The 26,216-nt window shown below is 39.2% G+C and overlaps 1 protein-coding gene across 1 annotated transcript; it reads right to left on the reverse strand.

Annotated features, from left to right (window-relative positions):
- Positions 1-5,338: 5,338 nt before the first annotated feature.
- loxl1 (lysyl oxidase-like 1) lies at positions 5,339-25,868 on the reverse strand. The gene is made up of 7 exons (XM_026293987.1): positions 24,386-25,868; positions 19,308-19,416; positions 18,068-18,205; positions 12,041-12,197; positions 11,465-11,560; positions 11,092-11,207; positions 5,339-7,810 (listed from the first exon to the last, which is right to left on the reverse strand). The coding sequence occupies exons 1-7, from the start codon at positions 25,464-25,466 to the stop codon at positions 7,804-7,806; spliced, it is 1,704 nt and encodes a 567-aa protein (XP_026149772.1). The 5' UTR covers positions 25,467-25,868; the 3' UTR covers positions 5,339-7,803.
- Positions 25,869-26,216: the final 348 nt, after the last annotated feature.

The raw sequence follows: 26,216 nt of genomic DNA on the forward strand, positions 1-26,216 counted from the left end.
CTGAACCGGAGTCAAATTCCTTGTCTGTGTGCACAAACTTGGTCTATAAAGATGATTCAAAGAAATACACAAATCATAAGATCACAAAAGCTACTGGCATCACGCAGCAAAAAATCTCCCTCCAGATCATGTTTTAAATATGCATGATGAGAGTAATCGGAGCATCCAGCCAGCTACTAAGGAGGGGTCACCCAGCTGTCTGGAGTGGGGCCACATTAGTCAGCTACAGAAAGAAGCGCTGCCACAAGCCTCTGAAAATCACCAATCTGATAATGGGAGTTGTCCCCCTGACAACACAGGAAACGGTGACAGTGGAGGTTGAAGAATGAGTCTGATGAAATATGGGGCTGTCAGAGACAACAGAGGCTGAGCACAGTGGCATAGGGACGTAGAAGGGTGGGTGGGGGTTTTGGCGCAGACCCGATTAAATCTGGATCTTCCCTCAACAAGAACTCCTCATTTGTTCCAATTGCCAGTGACCATAAACATGAATATCCCAACTTCAATTTCTGCCTTTCAAGGAAGGAAAGGCTTAATGAGAATTTATTACCCTGTTGTTGTAACCGTGTGGACTCCCAGGGATGCTGGAGAATTTGTCCATTTGCATACTCCTGATAATTGATGAGTGGATAAAGCGAGGGAACTAAGGTGTAAGAAAGAGTGTTGTTTTGCAGCAGACACCAAAGACAAGCCAGATGTTTCAGTGATGAGGCAGGCGGTATTTAAACTGTCAGGCAGTGTACTCGAGTGTGTCTTATGTCTATGACACAAGCTGCTTCTTTGTCTCGTATAACGCCCATCGCTTTCGATGTGAAGTGTTAACACAAGAAGTGGAATGTTTAACTCAGATATATATGGTAGAGTCAGCTCTGCATAAAGCGTGTGCAAGATGAGCTATTATCAAAACAAATGAGCCGGTAACTGCAGCTGCATGTAAATCTGAACACAGTTTTTTTTTCCACTCAAATGTCTTCAACCATTCACTCTCTCTCTGCCAGTGGTTTCTCATCTGCCTCTATTCTTCCATTGCAAAGCCTGCTTTCCTCTTACCTTTCTCATGCAGCAATGTGTTCATCCCTAAGGAAATGACGATTTCTTCACATCTTTATTCATTTAATTAGGTCGCAAAGCAGAGCTACAGCCAGAAGATAAATTACCTGTGGCCTTGATATTGTGCCACAGAATATCTACACAGTAGGCTCTACAGAAATTAGACCTCAAATATGGAGGTGGGCTTTTTGGCGATGTCGGCTCATAGACTATTCCCTATTTTCTCTTTCCACTAAATTCAATTATCCTCACATAAACCTGCTGAAGTGAAATATTGAGGTCTCAAGTCATGTCTTTTAGCCCTGGTTTATAGTAAGCCAGCTGGTTAAATTAGGGGAGAGTGATTTGAATCTTTGTCAACATTTAGTCTTTTTACTGACATGGGGAAAAGTCTAACTAACTTTGTAACTATAGTGGCCCAGGAGAGTGTCTGTAAGTTGAATACTTTTGCTTTTAAGATTACAGGATTTATGTCTTTAAGATTACATATAAAAACAAATCTTGCAAATTACCATAAAATATACAAAACAGCCTGAGAGATAGCCCAAACCATTAAAAAAAGATATATGTATTCAGGTTAGGCTTAATTAAGCTCTTGTATATACTCTATGCAGATTATGGAGGCAAAACGCCCCAGACAAAAAGTCTGATTAAATACAAATATTCATTATAATTTAAGCACAAACACTAACTCACGACGTGTCTTCATCACAAACTAGCACACACACTGACTGGCTGAAAAGGTATGGCGGCTGGGAGGGTGCAGTGGGGGTGGGCAAATTACTGAAGCTGAATGTTGCCACCTTGTCATCAGTGTCACTGCAAACTTATGATTATGCACTTCATGAGTGAAATAAATGTCAGATCAACTAAACTATCTGGTGTACAAGGGAGTAAAAATAGAAAAGACAAGAAGATTCCAGGAGGGATGGCATTTTGTAGTAATACTTTGTGGAGTAAGTAAGGGGATAGTTACAGGTCATTTATTTGATGTAATTATTTTGTTTATATTTACTGTCATTTTCACAGATTTCCTATAAGTATAATCTAGGCTATATCATAATCATGGTTTAGCTAAAGATGGTGATTATCACTTTGATTAGATGATTATGGACCAATGTTTCGTTATCACAGACATCAAAACCTCCACGATCTGTCTGTGTGTATCACAGATCACTGGAATTAAACCTCTGCAAGCTTCATTACTGTGCAGACAATACAACTGTAATGGACCACTGTCATCCTGCTTCAATGGCAAGGACAGAAATTCAAGCCAAAGGCATTCACAATATCTAGACTTAATTTGATCACAACTGACAACTTCAAAACCTGAAAAAGGTGTTTCCTCATGTCTTTTTCTATTTTCAGCATCAACAGCATTAAACCCATGGCTTCCATTCCTGTCTGGGTTTTGTGTATTCAATGGCATCTTGCCGCTGAGAATGCTGGAAGAGCTAATCAGTCCTGCTTCACTTCACTTGATCTGTTTCCTCAATTAGGTTGCAAACTTGCAGCTGCAAAATGCTTGTTGCTTTACATAGGTTGGTAAAGTAAATGCTGCGTGTTGCAATGGGAACTATGTCTTGGGAATTTTTATGGCTCTCCTTATAGAGCTTCTCCTTGTCTATGATCAGACATACTGTAACATTTGTTCCCCAAAGCATAAGGAGCATTTTCATGTGCAATGTACTTTCCTTATCATGTTGCAACCTGATCTTTATGTGGTCTATATATAATGTTTCCTTTTTCTCAAGAAGCTAATACACTATTTCTTGCCAAATGTTCTTTTGATCATGTGCCAGCATGTTTCCTAAGCTCACGCATTGAATGAGAGGGGGCTTGCAACATTCGAGTGTAATTACAACATGAACTCTGCTTCAGATGGAGCGAGAAAATGTAGAAGATGTAGTTTCAAAATCTTTTATGGTACTTGAAGTTCCTCAGGAGGGAGGCAAGAGCACAATGCTTAACCCTGCATAGGGTATCTTGCCCTGTTTTAAAGTGTTGGATCAGGAAGAACAATGACGTTGCACATCCTGTCAGCTAATCAGTAACATCTGACTGCAATCACTGCCTAATCTGACAAGCTGTTATGTTCATTTATACCAAACCTTCCTCCTGCTGCATGTTGCTAGTTGTGCTAATTTGTCCCTCTATAGTCCTCTTGTTCTATTTTCTTACTACCATGCCTGCATTAGCATCTCTGACATTGTGCATGAGGTACACAGCAAAATTGCTGTGTACCCATGCTGTGTTAAATCAACTCAGTGTTAATTTAACACCAAAAAGTGTTATATATGTCCACTGTTCATATATATATATATGTGTGTGTGTGTGTGTGTGTGTGTATCAGACCAAAATTACCAACGTTAAATCAACCCCAAAAAATGTTTATATGTGAACAGTGGACATATATAACACGTTTTAGTGTTAAATTAACACTAAATTAACACTGAGTACAAACACACACACACACATATAAATATCTATCTATCTATCTATCTATCTATCTAAGTATGTATATCATATCTAAGCAATACAATATGTGTTTACTGAGTTCTGTTCTGTACACTCCTTCGGGTATTTTTATGTGCTCCACTCAGAATCTCACATTGTTTGGATTCACTTGTAGGAAACATCCTCTAACACATTTCTGATAAGTATGATTGCATATGCATTTGTTGTAGCAAATGGTCCTAAATCATTTATGACTCTAACTCAATTGTTTTGACAGCCACTGCAGATGCTGCTGTTAGGAATGTGCTGCAGTATGTCCTTCTCATTACCAATAATAAAAACACGAAGCCAACTCTGGAAAACAAGCACCTTGCAGATATGTACATTACAGCCTAGACCTACTTAACCAGCTGCTGCATGAAAATGTGTAGAAACACAAAACAGAGGCAGTCTCATGAAAAATGAAAATCTAATGTAGTGATGAAACTTTTCAACAGGACAGCCAAAGTCTATAGAGTCTTTTTTAGAAAGTAATACCTCTCAGTAAAACTCGTTATGAGTGATCCAGCTGTCTCTCTATATACATAAACAACCAAAGATACAAAAAGGCACATTCACATAAACACAGTCAAAGTTACACACATGCCAGCCAAATAATAACATGAGGCATAGAGATCTGGAACAGTGATGTCGTGTGAATAGCCTGAGCAAACATCCCATACCAAGAGGAAGTCCCATCACAGGAGTCAGCGTTTTGTTAGCACAGACAAAATATGAGAGTGAGAGCTGTGTATCAAAACAACCAGAAAATGGATTCTCATTCCTCTGAGGGACCGGAAATACTTCAACAAGGAATGTCTATGTGTTTTCCAAACATCATATTTCAGGACTATAACTATACTGAGTTTATCAGGAACACTACACAACCGAATGCAATAAAACACAATACAGATTTTTCAACTGATTAATATCTGGTCAACGCCTTATGAGAGAGAAGCTGTTTCACTATAACATAAGTTAGTTACAGTTTAAATTATTTTTTTGCATAATATTGCAACTTTTTTTTGTTCCTATCCTCTTCAGAACCCTTTTTGCAAGGTGAATCCTCATATTTTTATATAAGTTGGCTATATTTTTTACAGTTTGCACATTTAGTTACAAGTGAAAAAATAAAAGCTTCTCACACCTTAGTGTTTATTTATAATGTAATGACTTACTGACATAATTTGTGCACAATGTATAGTTACTGCTGCCAAATAATATAATGCCAAATGCTCATTTGCTGCAAAAAAAAAACTTTGCAGAGAGTAAAGTTGCAGAAAGGAATGGCTTTATGGCTGAGGGGTGACAATGATGGAAATATGACCCAATCAGATTATTTCTCAGGGTGTCTACACACATCTCAACATGTCAGATTACAGAAACTCACCTACAGCATGAAAACTAGCACAACTGATTAATTTATGCTCACCACCAGTGCCACCACACAGCTGCTTATGCATTCACTATTTAGTGTTCTTCTGCATCTTAGGGTATGTGCACTGTGTGTTCTGTATTTGTAAAGGTCAGATTTGCATTCCTGTCTGAATCATGCGAGACAAAATCACATATAGAACCTAGTGCATGGCTTAGTGCATGCAACGTATCACACCTAATCTTTCATGAAGGGGATAATTTCACAAACTTAGCTCTGCTGTCATACAACATTTCCCGATACATATTTTGTGCAAACCTGCACATGTGGGCTCATGTGGGCTCATGAGTGCAGCTTGGTGAATTCCTGCTGTAAGAGTGGTGCATAGCATTCACATTCTATTCTAAGCACACAGCAGATGTGTAAATGTATTTATTGCATATGACATTTTTGGCAGGTGTTCACTGTTAGAGAAATACAAATTTAATCACCACATGTCAAAGATGCTGTATACAGTAATTGTCACCTACACTTCTGCTGTCATTCCACTGAATGCCAGAATCACAATGTTGCATCATTCTCAGTGAGCATACAGTTTAATCATGAGCTACCATAGTAAAAGAAGAATCAGTTCAAATTAAAGTACTATTTACAGTACAATATGAAAGACCTGTGTATTATGGTCAAGTAATCACATTTATAGAATTGAAAGTAATAATCCTTAAGATTTTAATGCAATCAAACACCATTTTTGCTACTGTCTTATATTAGGTGATTTTCGTGCAAAGCCAACCATTGTATTTACATTTAGTCGCATGGTTCATGAATTGAAAGATTCAAGCTGCCTTGGAATGCTTGAGGAAACCATGCTTACATCTTAATGAGAGTTATTGTTTGTAATTATATCTCACTGATAACAGCCTCACTGTTTGCTATTCACTCTCTTTAAACTATGTGACTGTGTTTTGAAGTTACTGGTAACAGAACATAACTGGCAAAACATGGGTTGGTATTTTATTGTAAAAAAGTCACAGGAGATGTAATATTTTTGTTTCTGCAAAACAAGACAATGATCCTTTTTTTTTGCATTTTTGGATAGCAGATCTGTTATATCTGAAATATTGGAGTGATTGATGGGACAAGAAGGACCAGCAACGGTAAGGTAATAGATGAGGAGTTGCAGGCAGCCTATTACTATGTCCTGTCATTGTGCAGCATGAAATGCAGTTGCTATAGCATGGAAGAAGGCCAATTATTGATTGACTTTGTCAAAACATCAGCTTGTCTGATTGCCTTGTAAACAGGTGCACCATATGCTTACATCTAGTATTTCCATAACAGAGATTTTACAGTGTTTGCTGTCCCCACAACCTGTGGCTTTCAACTGCACTTCCTGTTATCACCAACAAACACAGGTGTCACCAATTCTACCAGGGCTGAAATCTTAAGGATTAAGACTCTTCAAGTGTTTTAAAGTATGATTAAGAAATCAAATTGTGTTTTCTTTGATATATTCAGCAGATTTGAGGGGTTTACCTGTGTGCTGCAGAGTTGTAGGAGGCCACAGTCAGCCATCACAGGGATTTACAATGGAAACTAAACACTTAACAGGAAACAACAGCTCACTCAAATTGAGAGGTAGGTACAGAGAGCTTTCTGGCACACTGCATTATAATACCAAATCTGTAGTAGTAGTGTGTTTTCTAACAACACATACAATTTGAATAAATCAGATTGGCAAGAAAAGAAAATATATAGATGTGTTCACTGAATTTCACAAATTACAGTAACAAGTCAAAATGGATAAAGAAAGTACAATCAGTTACAACAAAATTATCTCATCATTAAAGTCATGCATCAGTGGACTATTTGTATATACATTCTTCAAAAGGTATAGATGACCTATGTGCCATCTGACCAGTGTTGGTAATTGAAGAAGAGACCTCAAGGCAGTGTAAACATAACAGCTTACATACTGTGAGTCTTGTTTTCTGGAAAGCACCATTTTCTGCCAGTTGAGTTTCCTGTTTTACTGAAATAAAAAAAGGACAAATGGGGACAGGGTGCAAATATGCAAGGATTTGGAGAAGTACAGTGCCTAGTACTGACAGACTGTCTTTATGCTGACTTACAATTTGATGGAACTGACAAATGCAAATATGACCTGCTGTCTTCCTCTTGCTGTTAACACAACATTAAACAGGATGCGCCCAGAGAATCACAGTATCCCTGTTTGACCCACTGTGGCAGTAGAAAGGAAAAAAAAATATCGTTCTTCTGAGTCACTGGGCATCTCTGTATGTCCCCACAATGCACGGATGAATGCACCTGGGAAGACTTTGTCCCTTAATTTGATTTGTTGGGTTGCAGCTAAACCCTAACTTGTCTGGAACCGCTCATTTCAGCACTGGCACCATTTCACGCTTTATTTATAATTCCAACAGAACCACTCTGTGGGAGGTGTGCACAGATGTGTGTGTCCAAATACAGTAAACACCTCCTTTGAAAGTAAATTCTCTTTCATATAGGGTAAGCAAACCAGACTTGAAGAGTTGCAATATAAGAAATATAGTTGGTAGGACAATACTATGAAGTAAATTGTAGGCATCTGGACTGTTGGTTCATTATCAGGATTTGAACATGCAACGATGTGTGTCTGTGTGTGTGTGAGTGTGTGTTTGTGTGCGTGTGTGTGTCTACCGTAACCCCTCACATTCTCATCAGTGCCAGTGGAGCTCATGTTGCCATGGACCCACATACAAAAACAACACAAACTATTAGGGACAAACATCAACAATGAACCAACAGCAAATGGATTCCATTCACATTTTAATGGAATACCAATCAGGGTCACTCTAGCGTGGCAGCCTTCCAGTACCTGATCAAGACCTAAAAACAAACAGACAACAACAAAAGACCACTTATGAGAGAGGAATTTAGTGATATTCATGAAATATAAGATACTGCACATGTAAGATGTTATTTTCTCTGTCCTCTTTTTCAATGTCTTTAGTGTATTTTAGAGTAATTTCATGTTCATCACGTAATATCAAAACTATGTAAAAATCCTGAATCTCAAATATATCATAAACAATGTGGAAAAATTGTGAGTTACCATCATCAAATGGTAATGGTAATAAAGCATTGTCAAAAATAGTGTTCATTTCAAAATAGCTAATTACACATTTTTACTGGTATATTAAACTATCTTGAGGCTGTCCTCACACACTAAATGACCCCATACGACATTATTGCAAGTAGCTTATTACAATGTATTGTTACATTTTATTGTTGTCCCAGAATAGCAGAACGGTCTATGTTCAAGTGAAAAAAGCCCTCTAGTGGTCGCCAGTAATTATGACAGGAACAATGGAGGAAGTAAAGTTGTTCGATAGCAATAAAGGTGCTTGGGGAGAAAGCTGGGATGGCCAAGTGGGTCGACAAAACATGCTTGTCTTGTGTTTTAAACCCAGTCAATGTTGTTTCTATTAATCATGTTTGAATTGTTCTATAATCTTAAACACATGTTTATTATTGGAACCAATGATGAGATTATTCTAACACAAACCATGTTTTTTTTCCCCCCTAAACCTAACCAAGTTGTTTTTGTGCATAATCCAAACCAAGCCTTTACCAAAGCTTTTAGCACACCATGAAAGTTATTTATTTGCCAAATGCTACCTCCCATGGGTCGTATCTGTTTGCTAAGCTGATACTGATGCTCCGCCAAGCTTCACATTCTTGTATGATGCTAGGTATGATATGTATGCATTTGATTTCTCATTTTTAGCCCATGACTGTAGATTTTGCCTGCACATCAGTTATCTAAATAGCCAGTTAAGCTAATGGAAGTTTCTTAATGATACGTTAGTTTTTTGTTTTTTGTTTTTTGTTTTTTTTTGCTATATACAACAAACAAAATTCAAATCAGAAGGTTTGAATCAAACCTTGCAGACAGATTTTTTGATACAGGTATTAACACAACAATTTAATTACAATGAGAGTTTTGTACAGCTGTCTAAGAGTGATTTGCATCTGTGATATTTACAAAGAGCAGCACAATAGTTTCGGTAATAATCAGTTGAGGAACTCACAAGCAAACATCAATCCATCAGATTTACTTGTTAATCCTGAAGAAGATCGTGCAGATTTTGGAGTTGATCTGATATTAGGCAAGTGATGGCCAAGGCTGTCAAGGCTGACACTTTGAGACAAACACTCACATTCACATATACAGGCAATTTAGAGTCACCGATTAACTTTACAGGCATGTGTTTGGACTGTGGAAACAAAAAACTGACACAGACACAGAGAGAACATGCAAACTCCACAAACCTTTTTTTTTAGAAGACACAGATAGGTCCACCTTTCCATCCACTGCAGCCCATAAGTCGAGTAATTATGGTAAAGTAGAATATTTAATTTATTCAATATTTATGCTTTTTTTTTTGTGCGGTGCAGTGGTTAGCACTGTCACCTCACAGCAAGAAGATTCTGGGTTCAAATCCTGTTTGAACATGGGGCCTGTTTATGTGGAGTTTGCATTTTCTTCCTGTGTCTGTGTGGGTTTTCTCTGGGTACTCCATCTTCCTCCCACAGCACAAAAACATGCAGGTTGGTGACTCTAAATTGAATACGTGAGTGTGAGTGTGTGTTGTTTCTCTCTATGTGTCAGCCCTGTGATCTGTCCACAGCCCTAGCGATCTGTCCACAGTGTGTACCCCGACTCTCGCCTAATGTCAGCTGGCATTGGCTCCAGCCTAATGCAACCCTGAATTGGACTAAGCAGTACACAGGATGGCTGGATGGATGTTTTTTTTTAGCAGTCCTTAACAAACATCACTTTATAGGATGTCAAAGGCCTAACAGATAAGAGCATTGCTGCTTGTAATTTTATTCATGGGAGTTGCAGTTGCTCACAAAGTAACATTTTCATAGTTATTTTGCTTTGAGAAATCACGAATACTTTGCGTTCTTGGATTTCTTTTTGTTGACGATGCTGATTTGTCTTAGAACACAGACAGTAAACCTCAAGAACATGCATAATATTTTTGAGAATGACTGATGGAAAAAAACAAAAGACTGCTCTGAGTTACAGATGCTGATGAAACTGAGGCCTGAATGTGACGTCATGACTTCAGCTCACTATCCTCTGAATGCTTCCGCCTAATGTGGCAAATACTACACAGTGAATGTGCTACAACATGTTCTTTAATGCAGCATCACAAAATAAGCTAACTAGGCTTGAGAGTGATTCATACTTGTTTATTATTTTAACTGTACATAATGCTAATGGCTGCTGTTTATTTTGGAGCAGATAAAGGCACTGTTTTATCCATTTCTAATACTTTCCTCTGGGATTTTTTCTCTACTTTATTGAGTTTTTTAACCAAAGCAGTTTTTCATATTGTCATAACATATTAAATGTAGAAACAGAAAATTATACCAATAACAAAACCTCTCTTTTGTAGTCAATACATCAGAAACAAATTTCAACCCTATATTGAATCTTAATTATATTTGAAGTTAATAATTACAATTAAGGTGTGCTCTTATGTTTGAAATGAGAAGAAAATGTATGTTTAAATATAACTATATTAGTGTTGATATCAGAGAATGATTTAAGCAAATTGCTTTTCCCATAAAAATGCTAAACATCAAACCTAAATTATGGTAATAGTGCACTCAGCATCTGCACTGCAAGTAATTATTATTTACATCAGCTCCTTAAAAACCCACCCATTAAATCCAGCTTTTATTATCTTTGCAAATACTTTCAAACATATTTTTAAATGTATATTTCACTGTACCATTAAAACTAAGGGAGTTTGGCTAGAGCACTTGAACTTAATGATACTTTGTATCCACTCTCCACACAAAGTCATTTCAAGAGGATATAATAGCAATTCTGAGTGCAATGATATACTCCCTAATTGTGCTATTGAAAAGTTCAACACCCTCAGAGGGAAAATATGAAAGTTTCAGAGGCTTTTAATCTTAAGTGGAGATCATAATTCATTAGACCATCAAACATTTCTACCAAGAACCCATTAAGTCCAAAAAGTAACATTGTGAGGTTCTTTGTAAAACTGCATCCATTTGCCAGCCTGTCATGTTCTTCCTTGCAACTTATAAGTGGGAAAATGACATGTATATTCTGTCTTACTTACTGTGTTGTCTTGCAGTTGGTTGCTGTAACATATCGTCCCGTGTAGTGAATGTTACACCTGACCACGTTGTTGGTAAAGTCTGATTCCAGCACCAGAAACTTGGGATTTACTTGGAGCTGGAGACAGGGGACAGAAGGCACATTACAAATCACCATAATTACTAAATCTCAATAAACAGCCATATTGAAAACATTTGCATGAAAATGAGATGTCTGGGAAACCTGTGCCATTGAGCCATGAGGTGCTACACTCTGGACCTAGAAACTTTGAATTTATAACCTGATCCAGTTGGTTTGGGTGACCTGGTCCTTTGCGGTCTTCCATAAAATTTGAGCCTGTGATGTCCATGCACAGCAACTCACTTGACTCTTACCTTTAGTATGTAGTTTCCAGGTTGGACGTCTGTGATATCGATCCACTGGCAGTCAATATCAGCATTGTATGTATCATAACAGCCGGGACTCAGACCCTGAAGAAACAGAGTTGGACACACAGTCCTAAGGAATACCAATCGGAGTATAGCTTAGAGGCTTAGAGTTTATAATACTATAGTCTACATATACTGGTGGAAAAATTCTCCATTATGCAGAATGGCACATTTCACATTAATGATAAAGCAAGAGATAGTTTATTAAAGTTTATACTTTTACTTAACATACTGGTTAGTGTGTGAATTTCTCAACAGGGACCAATAGAGCCTTATGATTATACAGTATTTTGTATTATTAATCTGAATGTGAAATGTAAGTAGTAGAGAGTGAGACAGAGAGAGACAGAGAGAGAGAGAGAGAGAGAGAGAGAGAGTGAGACTCTATAGCATTGTATATTGTAGCATAAGGACAGCAGAGATACAGCTTAGGGATATGCAGTGGATAAAAGCACTGGGTGAAAGAAAGTGATTGCCAGAATTTCCAGTCAGATTTTCACTGATCCATGTTTGCTGAATTACCTGAGTGTGAGCGGTGCAGGCGTAACGCTTCAGGTGACCAAAGTCACAGGTTGTGTCCTCCAGACAGAAGCTAGCCTTGTGTCCCTCTGCCACTTTACGTCCAGTACTAACTTCCAGTAAGTCATAATGGCTGAACTCATCCATACTGTGGTAGTGCCTGTCCGAACAAGCAAAAGGCTGTGTGTGTTTAAACTTAAAATAGAATTTAAGTAGAATTTGAAGTCACTTTATCAAGTTTATATTGGTTTTTTTTGTAACACCGTTATCCAAGTGACTTTTAAGACAAGTAGTGGATTTATCTACTGTATATAAAACCTACTGACCTCATCTGTTACCATTTCCGCAAGTAATGTTCCACCTAGGCTGAACACATTAAGTATCAAAGGACAATGGATACTAATTAATAGCAACAACAAAGTATTGCTGAAGCACGACACTAACACCCTAATGATGTACAAATGCGGTTAATTAGCTTGTATCAGCCACATCAGAGGTGTTTGTGTGTGAAAATGTGTGTGCTGGTGTGTACGTATCTGTACGTGGCATTATTTGCAAGTGTGGATATATATATCTGTGTGAGCGGTATGTTTAAGTCTGTGTTTATATCAACTTGAATGTGTTTGTGCATTGGTTGCAGTTTGTTATTGTGTGTTTGCGCAGCTTTAGTAGCTTAGGAAAGCCATGGGTGCACATGGCCACTGATCAATTGCAACTGAACCGAAATATGATCCAATCGCATCTGTCAATGATCTGGCCCATTAGAAATCATCTCCAGTATTAACTGCTATATGGCTACCAAATGTCAAAGTGACCCAGGATGCTATTACTTTTTTTCCTAGCGTAACTAATTGTGGTACATGTTAACAAGAACATAATGTACTTGAGTAAGATGCTAGAATTCTGTTAAAGGGAAAAGCTCTATTTTTAGTCATCATTTATATAAACCAGTAAAAACAACTCAATTATTGACATACCTGACATACAGACATACCTGAAATTCTTATAAATATAAATCCAAAACCCTATGTGATTGAACGATATTATGCAGTTGCTTTATTGTTTTAACCTCTTCTGCATGTAGTAAAAATACTGCAAATGCAGCAGAGACTGATCTCCAAACCACATTAGTTCAATAAGCTCACACATTATCAAATATCTATGTGAAATACACACATTCTTTATTAAAAAAAAAAAAAAAAATCTCTAACACAGTAATCACACTGTGATGGTGTGTCAGTGTCAAGTACAAACTGTACTGTACCTCCCTTCACAAATCAAAGCCACATGTGTGATTCATTCAATCATACTGTACATTTGTGCATTCAGGTATTGCAACTAAATAAATGTCCGTAAAACAGCTTAGGAATCACATAAAGAAGACTCTTAAAACTCCAGAATTTGTCAAAGGATCACTACATTTTTAATTCAGTAAACTTATTTTTTTCTAGGTTGTGGCACAGTGCTGAACATGAAGCAGGGCTGTCAGGTTTCTGGCCATAACATATTTGCCATAGGCACAACAAATACGTTATGTCAAGAGTGAGGATTCAAATCTTGTATGAGGATTTTAAAGTTTCTACAGTCTGAACTATTTCTGTGTACACACAGAATACATTTTTGCTCTATTGAATACTACATCAACATTCTAGTGTCTAATACTAATGTCCTATAATAAGAGCATATGGTTTGATATGTTTAAGTTGACATACATGCATTTTATTTGGATTTCTATAAACTACCAGCTGCTTACTCTGGGAAAATAAAGGTTTTCATTATTTTTATAAAGCTGTGTGTGTGTTTCATTCAGTGTAGAGTGAAGGGATGTCACTAACCCTGTGCTCTCTCTCTCCCCTAGTTTGTGCTCTCTCCCTCTCTCTCTGTATCTTCTGCAGGTGTCCCTGGTCCTGGAGCTGTATATTGCTGATGTGCAGTTACTGGCCCCACCAACCTGCAGTGTCTATTTGTTGTTTATTGTTGCTGTTCTTTTCTCTCTGCTCTATCCACTCACCCCAACCGGTCGAGGCAGATGGCCGCCCAAACTGAGCCCGGTTCTACTGGAGGTTTTTTCTTCCGTTAAAGGGAGTTTTTCCTCTCCACTGTCACCAAGTGCTTGCTCATAAGGGATTTGTTGGGTTTTTAGTTTTTGTAAAGTGCCTTGAGATGATTTGTATTGTGATTTGGCGCTATACAAATAAAATTGAATTGAATTGAATGTAAGTTAGTTAGGATATCAGGATATCATAGAGAGATTTTGCCTGCCCAATATATAGTGAATATATATGTATTACATATATATAATGTGGATTACAGCAGTTTCATGTTACCAAAGTTTCTTATAACAAAAAACACACATGTACCAGCACAGTAATTCTTCCTAAAGTTGTAGTGACACTTGCAAGCTGATGAGATATAAATGTTTTTAATCCATCATTAATGGTCAGATTAGAAGGTAAAACCTTTTGAATATTCAATTCAATTCAATTCAATTCAATTCAATTCAATTCAATTTTATTTGTATAGCGCCAAATCACAATACAAATCATCTCAAGGCACTTTACAAAAACTAATATCCATCCATTCATCCATTTTCTATACCCACTTATACCTTAACCAGGGTCACAGGGATCTGCTGGAGCCTATCCCAGCTCTCTTTCGGGTGGAAGGCAGGGGTACACCCTGGACAGGTCACCAGTCCATCACAGGGCCACATATAGACACACAAAGACAAACAACCACACACACTCACACTCACTCCTATGGGCAATTTAGAGTCACCAATCAACCTAACATGAATGTTTTTAGACTGGGAGGAAACCAGAGTACCTGGAGTAAACCCACGCAAGCACAGGGAGAACATGCAAACTCCACACAGAAAGGTCAGGTTGCACACCCACAATGTTCTTGCTGTGAGGCAACAGTGCTAACCACTCATCCACCATGCTGCCCACTTTTTGAATATTTAGATGCAAATACAGAAAGATACTGAGAATACTCTTAAAAGCAACACCTATTTGAAATGATAGGCTACGTGATACATTTCAAGTATTTATTTTCATTACCCCTTCATCCTTATATTGCTCCATACAGTATGCTTAAGTGTTGATTGCAGTTGTTTTAGTGGGTGAGGTAAGCACTGGATCTGTTACAGTCAGACAAACCCAGACTATATAAATATTGCCCTTTCGCGTTACTTCATGGCCCATATTTCAACATAGCAACGGCTTGTACTGGAACAGTCATTAAAGATTGAAGGATGACTTGGAATGGAAAGTGGGTACTTTCCATTGATGGAGGAAGTGACCCGGCTCATTTTTTCCATAGGAGACACAACCAATTAGAAGTTACACTCAGGTAGGAACTGTCGTCTGCTGTTATCTGAGGCTGAACACTATCTTTATTGTATCTGTGGGGATAAAGTATTCTCTTGCACCTGTTGACATTTAAAAGTATGTGCCCATGTCTGTTTATAGGTTTATTTTATATGCAGCAAATGGGTACACTATCAATTTCTGAAATACACATGTGAATTTATGTACTGACACATATGAATGAACCAGGACAGGATTTGGAGGGACTGGAAGGTTAAAACAAAGGCTTTGCGTTGCCTGATATTATCATCTACAGTATATGACTGTATGTGTCTGTGTGAAATCAAAAGAAGAAATGCATAAAGCAGAGAAAAAGAGTGGGAGGTACTGGACTACAAGGTGCCTGGAATGGTCCCCTGGCTCCTTGGAATCCTGGATCTCCTTACTGACTATGTCAACTTTAGAGAATGTAGTGTTGGAAGGACATATAACGGATTTAACAAGAAAAGCTTGTAATCATCATCATGTGCAATACATTCCAGTCCTTCTTCGTAGTCATGAGTCATTTTCCACTTGCAACAAACAAGACTTTGAAGGTTTCTCAGATCACACCTTGGGTTGTAAGAGAACTACAGTAGACCCTTTGAGATCTATTAAGCATTGACATGCTACTTATGAAGACATATGTTCAAGCACCTGCACAAATACCAACCATGATCTTGACAAAGGTCACAAATGGGATTACAATTCAATGAGATAAATAAAGCATAAAATGAAGAGCTCTATTATTGACTTTTGCAATATCAACAGTAAAAGTTACGTCGAACAAATCAAACACTGCATGCATCCCACTCTGACTGGAAAAAAAAAAAAGATCCACATGGAATTCTCTGTCCTCATTTGTCTAAAAAATACACCGAATTCCAACATTTTCACAATGCACGATACTCAAGGGGATGCTTGTTCCCTTCCTTTCTTCAAATACTCAAGTGAGAATGATGGGAGTGAATGTAATGGAAAGCGAAACTGTCAACTACACAGCTTTTTTTGACAAAAATATAGTGGAGTACGGTTTTTTGTGATAGTCTGGCTAAAGATTTTCTTCCTTTAAAGTGATTTCTTTGTAACCAAGCACTCTTGTCCCAGTAACCCATATCCATGCCATCATGCTGCGTGATCTGGTGTCACAGATTGACAGAAAAAATGGATTGATTTGTCATTCTGATCACAGAGCCAGTGGAATGATTGCTTTGGCTTTCTGCCTCTTGGGAACCGCTGTGTAAATGCAGACTGTTGTCAGACAGCAACAACACAGCCAATCTCCTAACATCCAATCAACATTCCTCTAAGATGAGGATAGTAGAGTAAAGCCTGGCACTAGCATCAATCAGTGGACTCGCTGAAACTCAGATAAGAGCCAGACTACATGGTATATAATATCATAAAACAATGATAATACACTCAAAAATCACCTCATCAGCAGCCCCCAAGAGATATTCAGTCTGAGCCACTAGTATCTTGTTAAACCAACAAAAATCTATCTACTAGCAAAGAAACATTGAGAAAATGGCCTTCTAAACTGATCAAACCCACACAGCTACAGTACATACCACTATACGTATTGTGATGTAAGATTTAAAGTGTAATTTCATGTACAGTATTTCATGTGACACAGGCATGTCTCTCTAAAAAACTCCATAGGTTTGACCCAGCCAACAAACTGATAAGTACTTAATCAACATAATGGCCATGGACTCTGTGTCCTCCAGCTCTTCCAGGCTGCTGCAGAGAAGCAATTGTGTGCTGGTATGGACTAATAGACTTTCATCACCTGAAGGGCCAACAAACCACAGATTTAAAATATTGCTGCAAAGGTCAAGCCAGTGGAGGCAGCCATCAACAGAGTCATGACAGCCGAACCCTGATATTGTGAACCAGGGCTACATCCAAAATAATTTACTACTTAAGCATTTTCTTCTTCTGGTGTTCACCTGCATAAAATGAGGTCAGCTGGAGTTCTCTGGCTGGATAACATCCAACTCCCAGTGTTGTTTTGAACACAATTCACCATTGTAACATAACTGAATCAGAAGCTTTTACCCCTGGTGGCAGAGAGTGCTGCTGTCGGCTCATCTTTGGTTCACAATACTTTATTTCAACATTATAAGCTTATGAGGATCACAAAAGCCAGAAAAGCAATTACAATCATATAATTTGGTTGTGTAAAATAAGCTACTGATCTATTAACTTTATGTCCACTGATGATATAGGCTAGTATAGTACTGAAATGAACATGGCAGCTTGGACTAGTATCAAATTCAACATAGCATTGAACTGAAGGTGCTCGGTCACTAAATGTCAGGGCTGTATAAATGGTGATGTGTTCACTGACTGCTGAAAGTACAAAAGTGCCTTTATGTGTTCAGTTATGATGATGCAACCACTTCGCTTTCTAAAGTAGTGACAAAATTACATAGTCAGTGACTGTGAAGCATTAAGTGAACAAAGTGAAGTGAAGCTGTAAAATACATTGTAATTTCCACTTCTTGTTTGAACTGGAACTGGACTATATCTTCCCATGCTTTGTGATAGCTTGTCATGTTGCTGTCCCAGTTAAAAAAAAACAGTCATCTAGCCATCAATGCCAGTTTTATGCCAGTGAAGTAATTTAGATGGAAACACCTCAGTAGAATGAAATCTGTTTGTGTTAAGTACTTACTGATGACAGCTATGCCATTCCCAGGTATGACGTGGCCTGTTAGGCATAAAATCTGCAGTGCCTTTGTTCTTCACCCTCTGTGGGAATCGCAGCAGGACCCTTACATCATAGTCGGTGGTCTCAGGGCTATAGGCAGAGCTGAATGGCAGGCACATACATCAAGACAAAAAACAGTGAGGGGAAACTGCACAAGTTGCTGCAAAAAGAATGTAAGCATGTCTGTTTCTCATAACTAAGACAAGAAAAAAGAGCAGAGCTGGAAAGGCTTGGAGGCAGGAACATATGTACTAAATAATTCATTCTACAGATTACAGCCATCTCCCCAAATACACAGCTTCAGCATGGGGAGAGAAAAACCTCTGTTGCAGGATTCACTTTTTTTTCTGTAAAAAGGAGGCACAACCTCAAGTTCACAACACCACTGAAGATCTAACCCATTCGTCTTGTGGCTGTTGTTGACATTGGAGTGTATGGCAAATTATAACAGCCCATCTGTCGGTGATTGCTGCAAACTCAGACAGGATATGAAAGGGCTTTGAGGGATGGCTGTGCTTGTGATGGGAAAGAGGGCAAACAGAGCGGCCATGGGGACAGCACACTTCCATCATTTCAATAGTGTCCTTAGTGCAGAAGCAGTCAAAGGGCGCAGGTCCAGGGCTCGAGGGGATGCAATCCACCAACACCAAGAAATGAGACTAACAACAGCCTGTATCCCCAAAGGTGACCAGGATTTAGTTCACTTATGTTGTGCTGTTGGTCAGTGTTCCTCATTATTTCTTCCCGATATTACACAGAATGAGTACAATACTGAAGGCTATGTAAGGATAGGTTCACTCACTGGTTAATGCTACCCAAAGGTGCAGAATCTTATAGGAAATATTAATCTTTCATAAAAATTAACATTTCATTGATCCAAAGCAGAGTATAACCTGTACAGAACATCAGACCACCAAAGTATCACACTAGGGCAGGAAACTCAATTTATTGTTTCCAATTTACCAAACTTTACACTACCACTACCACAACACTCAGCCATGATGCTGCCATTAAAGAAGTTGCAGAAGCCATTGAAATGAGAATATCTGTCACTAACATAAAAGCAGAACCCATATGAGCAAGAATTTTTGATATTATGACATTACATTTGATACTATGACATTACAATGAAACCACTAAAAAGAAGAGAAACATGTAAATAAACAAACACACGCCAGTAGAGAACATTCAGAATAGGGTTTACCTTGACAGACATTTCTCCTCTGCAGCACAGCGGAGAGAATACATGTGGGCTCTCTGGATGTATGTGGATGCCTGGACATAGTTGGGATCAGGAACCAGGTCGGGCAAACCTGAAATGATAGATAGGCCGCTCACTATATTTTCATTCATTCACTTTAAATAGCACACAGTCTTGTTACAAAAAGTAATTTCCTTAACATTCACACAAATCTGCTGTTATTGAAATCAAGAGTATTTACCTGTACATCATATTTAAACAATGTTGTTAAGTGCTGTTGACAAATGGCAAACATTTAGAGCACTGTTGCTATGACTTCATTTATAACTAAACTTTTCTGACACGTCAACATTTGATCTCTCTGGGTTCCTAAAACTTCCAAAGAGCACTTTTGCATATTTTTCACCAATCTTTTAATTCCATCATATGATGGTGCTGATGGATAATAGGATGGAGAACAATGCAACAGCACTCTGATGTTCAAGATTGGTTAACAAAGAGTCACTGACCAATAATCACTCTGTATTACAAAGTATGGCATATTTTCCTAATAATATACTTTTGTCCATATGCCTGTCAGACAGGTGAGTTTTCTGTGAAGGGGTTACATTTGGTTCTTTACCATAATTGCTAATGTGATGTGATATTTTATGACACAAATCTTATGAATGAGTCAATTTGGCTTTTAACCTTTACATGGCAAACACAAGCTGACTAGTCATATCTGTTGGGCATAAGGTTAAATCTTTCTTCAATATCTGAGCTACAGAATCACATGGGTGCTTATTACGATGCATTCTGTGTTCCTAATACTTTGGTGTCTGCAAAAAGGTGAAAAGATGTAGAAAAGCAAAGGTGCACAGAGATACAGCAAAAGAGCCAGACAGAGACAAAGAGAGGAAGAACGTGTGTGCCAGAGAAAAACAACAGTGATCTCAAACCACTGCTGTTTTTAAAGTGGGCCACCGGCCAGAGTGTCTGCCAGGAAACCTGAGGATCAAGTGAAAAATAGCAGGCCTGACTTGTCAGACTGAGTGCCTGTCCTGTTCCCAGTAAAGGCCATGTAAGCAAGGGTCTCTGGCACAGCTTATCACCCCTCTCAGTTGAACTCACAAAAGCCAGACATGCTTTAATGTGAGCGTGTTTAAGCAACTGAAAAGTCAAGCCGTCTGACCTCTAAGCCTGAAAGCATAAATAAAATAACAAAAACTATGACTAATCTTTAATTTCTTTTAAAGTACGTTTCATTCATGGAAAAAAAAAGATAGATTATTAAATAAGGCACCCCTTATCTTTACATTTTGGACTAGTCTGAAGGGCTTTAGTTATGGTCTGTTTGTAGAAACCACATAGGAAGTTTCTTCTTTTATATTTGTCAAGCGTTTAACACTTATGTGAGTCTTTTCTCCCCAGCTGCAAGTTTAAATAAGGGTATTGCCATTGCGGCTGCTGTGCAAACATTCATCTGACAACTCTGTCTGAGGCAGTGGTATAGGACATGTGGAAGCTTCCTGGGCCAGACCAAGTAAACAATGTAAGACCAGTGTGAAATGCAAGTTTTCCAACAGCACTCCCAAACCCATTTTTTCACCTCACCCTAGGAAGGCTTTGTTCTCTGCCCTCTAATCTTTTGAAATGTGAAAGTGGGTCTCTTTCACAGGGATAAAGTGCATTGAGGAGCCAAAGCTGATCAGCTCTCGACAGCATGTGACAAAGACACACATTGCACTCTAAGTGGGGCACAGAGAGAAGAAACTGAATCTTGTCAGGTTTTTTTTTATTATGCCATCTAATACAGCATAATAAAAGACAAGAGGGCTTCCTCTCTAGGTACTTTAAACTATAGACTGGTTAGCTGCAGAGAACTGTTAGACTGGAATGCTTGGGACTCACTGAGGTCACTTTTTAATGAAAAACAAAAATGAATACCCTTCAAAGCTTCCTTTGTCAGTTACAGTCTCTACTTTTAGTCTTGCAATAAACACTATTCGCGTACATCATATCCATTTTCATGATTGTCAACCATTTTTGTTTGGTGGTCAGTTGATATATTCTAGATTAATTTCAGAAATTTTGAGGCAATAAAAATATTTCTTTTAATTTGAAGATATGGTAAAACTAGTGAGTGAAAAAAAACAGTGGTGTTGTCTTGCAGCTGCCTTAATTAATTCATCTCCACCAATTACACTCTAATTATTTTTACCTACAACTGCTTGTGGCTTTGTCAAAGAGTGAGAGAGTAAAAAAGAGAGATAAAATTACACTGTAAAGGATTTAATTGCATCAAAATGCAGAATTTGTTAAACACATTTTTGCCACAACGCTTTAATAAAGACATTTTCTTCACTCACTGCATGTTTCAAAGGAAGAAAACATGCCGTCACCAAGGCTGCACAACCCATGCCAGATTCCCTCAACCATCAACTGCGTGAGGGTATAGATAACACTAGGTAAACTTCCCTTATGAATAGATTTTCTCCATCTCCTTAAAACAGTTTGCAAATTACACTCCTAGTTGATCAGAATGCATCCTTTGTTCTTGGTCTGGTATTAGAAATGGACTTTTAGCACCCGTCCTTGTCCCCTAAAAATGACATTTATGTAGTCTATAACTAATATGCCACAGCAAATACATTTGGTGCCAGCAGGATTCCTCTGTCTTTTGTACCAAATTAAGGAAATGTTGGAAATGAAGGTCTCTTGCAAGTCACAAAAACATTCAGTGTGAACATATCCGTACAATGTGACAAGTATAGCATTTATTTTTGGCAAAAGATTTGATCCCGCAGTACGAAGGCAATGCAAAGACTGTAGTCTTGGATTAACAGACACTCTATGCCTTATACAGGTAGAGATAAGCGACTTATATAGTATGCCAGTTTAATTTAGAGGACTTGCTTAACAATAGTCTGGATGCATACCACAGGCTCTGGTATGACAGTGCTTTCTATCCCCACTGTTTACCTGAACCACCACCCTGTGATGTTGGTGGGGTGTAGCCCTTCATTTACTCCAAAAAAACCTAGCCTGTGAGTATAACCCTGGCAGTGGACTGTGTTTGTCCACACAACATAATTGTAAAAACAATTTAGTGCTATGTGGTTAGCATAATTTCTAAGAAACAGAGTTGGTTTTACATCTCAGGTCAAGAGGAAAGAGGTGGGGTCACTGTTCCATTACAAACTCTAGGTCTTTAAACCAATGCAGAAAAGAAGTCACTTGTAACATCAATAAACTGCTCCGATTTTGTGCAGGTGGTCAAAGTATTTGTTTGGTTAACACTTTGAATACACACTACAGGGAGTATGCCTTGAAGAGTTCATGCTCTCTTAATACTACACTATGCTGTGAGCGTCAAGCCCTATTTACAATGTGTTAGTGTGAAAAAAAAAAAAAAACTTGTCTGTGGAACCACATGGGCCACTAAAAGCAATGACTGGGCGGTGGTTCTGCATTGAAACTTGTTTCATGATCTTAATCATTGCAGTTACTGTATCTACCTTGGCTGCCAGCGGTAATGCTTGCCGCCTTGTTCACTGCCTATACAATCACATTATTTGTGCTTGATATAAATTTATTTATATAGTTGATTGTTCTTTAAAAATAGTGGTATAAATAGGCTAGTCTTCTGACTTCTGTTTTTAGTAAATTTTGAACTTGTAGATCACAATAGTTATTACAGTACTGTAACAGCTTAATCCTGTGCCATGAAGCAGCGCAATAAAAATGTCAGCTTTTCAACAGCTCCCAGCGGCTGAATCTTTATCACAATGATTACCGAGAGCACTAAGGCATCTGCACACATGTTGGCTTTTTGTGCTGTAGAAATAGCTCCCAGCTCTAGAGTGTCTAATGAATGATAGTTGCAAGGCATACGGCACACCAGAGAGACGTCTGCACAGTTAGACAGATCACTGAGTAAAGCAAAAGTTAAATCTGCATCTTTAAGTGTCTGAGTAACTCATTCGAGGTCCCCATCTCCTCTCAACTCAGACCAGACACAGCCTTCAGCAATCAGAACATAAAAAATACTTCACCTTTGGTTTACATTTAGCTATCTTATTTTTTTTTTTTCCTCAGCTTTAACAATAAACTTAGGGAGAACTTATTTCTCCTTAGCAGGGTGAAATGTTATGGAAATAACCATGATGAATTGCTAATAGAGTCAAAGAAATTGCCTGCTTAGTCACAGAAACCTTTACTAAGCCCGTGCATTGTATTTTGTGCCACTCCACACTTCCCTCTAGAAATCTGGCAAAATATTTCTTTGATTTCCTGTAGCTGAAGCAATGGACCCCATGTGTTACCGGGACTTTCCATGCTCTCCCTCCCCCTCAGAGTGGTGAAGTACTGTAGCCCCTTTCCCTGTTTACCCTGTTCTTACCTCAGGCCCAGGAGGCAGCCACTGCCCACCAGCCCCCATATGAGGTCACCACCGCATTACCGAACTGCTCAAGCCTCATGAACCAATCTACTTTCTTGTAGCACAGAACTCTGCACACAAAACACAGTGGTTCTTGTGTGTGCTTTCTGTGCATTGGCAGCGCTTGTTCTACACCTGGTTTCAATAAGCACACAAGTGGGAAAAGATGAACCTTGTGTCCACTGTACTTTGTTTGTCAACTGAAAAAGAGGCTGGAATATAGGCAGCTATTTCATTCTGATTACTCCAGGTATCTGACAAACATAAAAGAAGAATATTTAAGAAATATGTTTTGTGTACTTGAGGTGGTGGTGAGCTCTCTACTCTCCGGGGTTTTACATATTTCAAATCCTTACGTCCAGCAGCAACAGAGATCACACAGCAAGGTTTTCATTTGCTGCCTCGCAGTGAGAAATACCTTGGGATGAATGCTTACATGCTACCTTTTTCCACTGACAAGCTGAAATATTTGAAATGTTTAAGAATTAGAATGAAAAGCAAAAAACACAAACCTCCAAACTTGCGTTTACTGCCACTCCATTCAGGTGCCACAGTCTCCCTTATTATTATTATCAAGATTTGGACAAACTTTCTGAACAAAATGGGTAAAACAGATTACACTGTGCTCACAAACACACAAACAAAAAGCTTACTGTACCTCTTTGTTCTGCGCGGTATACACTTCCGACATTCACACTGGGGTTCTCAAGGGCCGAGTTTGGAGAATTTCTGCCTGGTTGAACGGGCTGTCGGAAAGGAGGCTGGGGTCTTCCAAATGGAGGAAATTGTTCATACTGAGGGCTCCTAATAGGTGGCTGATTGGCTGGTCCTGTCCTCTCCACTGGCATGGCCTGGTTTGCATCGGGGCTGCTGACGACAGGAGCGGAGTCCTCGTTGTAGATACTGTGGGTGTATCTGTGGTCCAGACCATCTGTAAATGGTGGTTGGGCTGCACGTGCAGGCACCGCAGGATTGGGCCCATAGTTGTAAGACTGGTAGTAATGGTAGCCGTCATCAGTAAAATCAGAAGGGGAGCCTGGGAGCACTGGGGCCAGACCAGCTCCATATCCTCCTCCAGTATAAGTCCGACCACCACCATACCCTCCACCAGCAACTGGCTGAAAGGGTGGCTCAAAGCTCCTGAATTGTCCCTCCACAAAACCAGGGTCATAAGGTACTGGCTGAAAGGCAGGTTGTTGTGGAAACGGGTACTGTGGGTAGGATGGCACATTATATGAAGATGAAGAAAAGGATGATGAAGAAGATGAGGATGAAGCTGAAGAACCTATGGATGGTCTCAAGCGAGTGCTAGTGGATCCCTGGAACTGGCCACCCCCTGCGCTGCCTGTGGTTTGTCTCCAGTTATCAGGTACTTGGCCAAAGCCAAAAGGATGTCTGGCCTGCCCTCGGACAGTTTCAGAGGATCCCCTTGATGGAGCCTGTCGGCGGACATTGCCTCCCTGAGGTCTGCGTGAAGAGCGTGAACGAGCATCCGCCACGACTACCCTGGGACCTCTGTGTTGGGCCTCTGCCCCAGCAGGGACGTATTCAGCTCCACTGTTCAGCAGGCTAAACACCCGGCCATTGTTTTCCCATTGAATCACCTGCCTCCAAGGGTTGGCAGAACTGTCTTGCCCCTGTCCTTGACTCTGGCTTTGACCCTGAGATTGTGTGGCAACCTGAGCTTCACCCAAGCTCAACAAGACAAATACCAAACACGCAACAACAACAGGCTGCATACTGGCTCCAAAGATGTTACAGCTCCTCACAGAGGCAAAAAAACCCTTCCAGTCAACCAGAAGCTCAAACTTAAACCACCTGTAGCTCTGTCAACATGTGACTGACATGTGTATCCTCTTCCTGCGGGTACAGCTTTGGTGTCAGTGTTGAGGCAGGGTTAAAAAGTAAGCCTGTGGATGAGTGCATCTGCAAGTCTTCACTGCCAGCAGTAGAGGAGGTTGAATATGCATTCAGGACCAATCACACCCAAGAGAGTGAAAGTGGGCTTCAGAAGACTCTGTTAGTGCTATGAGAATATGTCCTGACTTCTTGTCGGTCTGCTGGTTTGCCTGTCAGCAGACTGAGCATTACCCTCTGCCTTCTGGAAAAAAGTGCCTGTTCACTGCACAACTGCAAGCTTCTATTTGCCTGATTGCCTACAATGGGCTGTGAAAAAAATCTCAAACTTTTTTTTAAGGAGAGGTCCCACATGGCCCTAGTGCTAGTGATGTTTCCTGGCCTGAAGCAGCCAGGGCTCCAGAGTCAACATTACTGTCTGCAAAGGCATTCAGATACAACACATCTCACTTTCAAAAGCTCAAATACCTTTCTCATCTTGTACAAGCATTAAGGGACGATATGATCTTGGTTTTTCCCCAGGTGTTTATCACAAACTTGTTATATTGTTGCCCTGAGCTTACAACTTTAAAAATTACAAAAATCACATGCTGAGGGGAAATTATCTAATTGGTAACAAAAGTAAAATGTCA

Source organism: Mastacembelus armatus, chromosome 3, assembly GCF_900324485.2.
Source record: "Mastacembelus armatus chromosome 3, fMasArm1.2, whole genome shotgun sequence".
In the NCBI taxonomy this organism is placed as follows: Eukaryota; Metazoa; Chordata; class Actinopteri; order Synbranchiformes; family Mastacembelidae; genus Mastacembelus; species Mastacembelus armatus.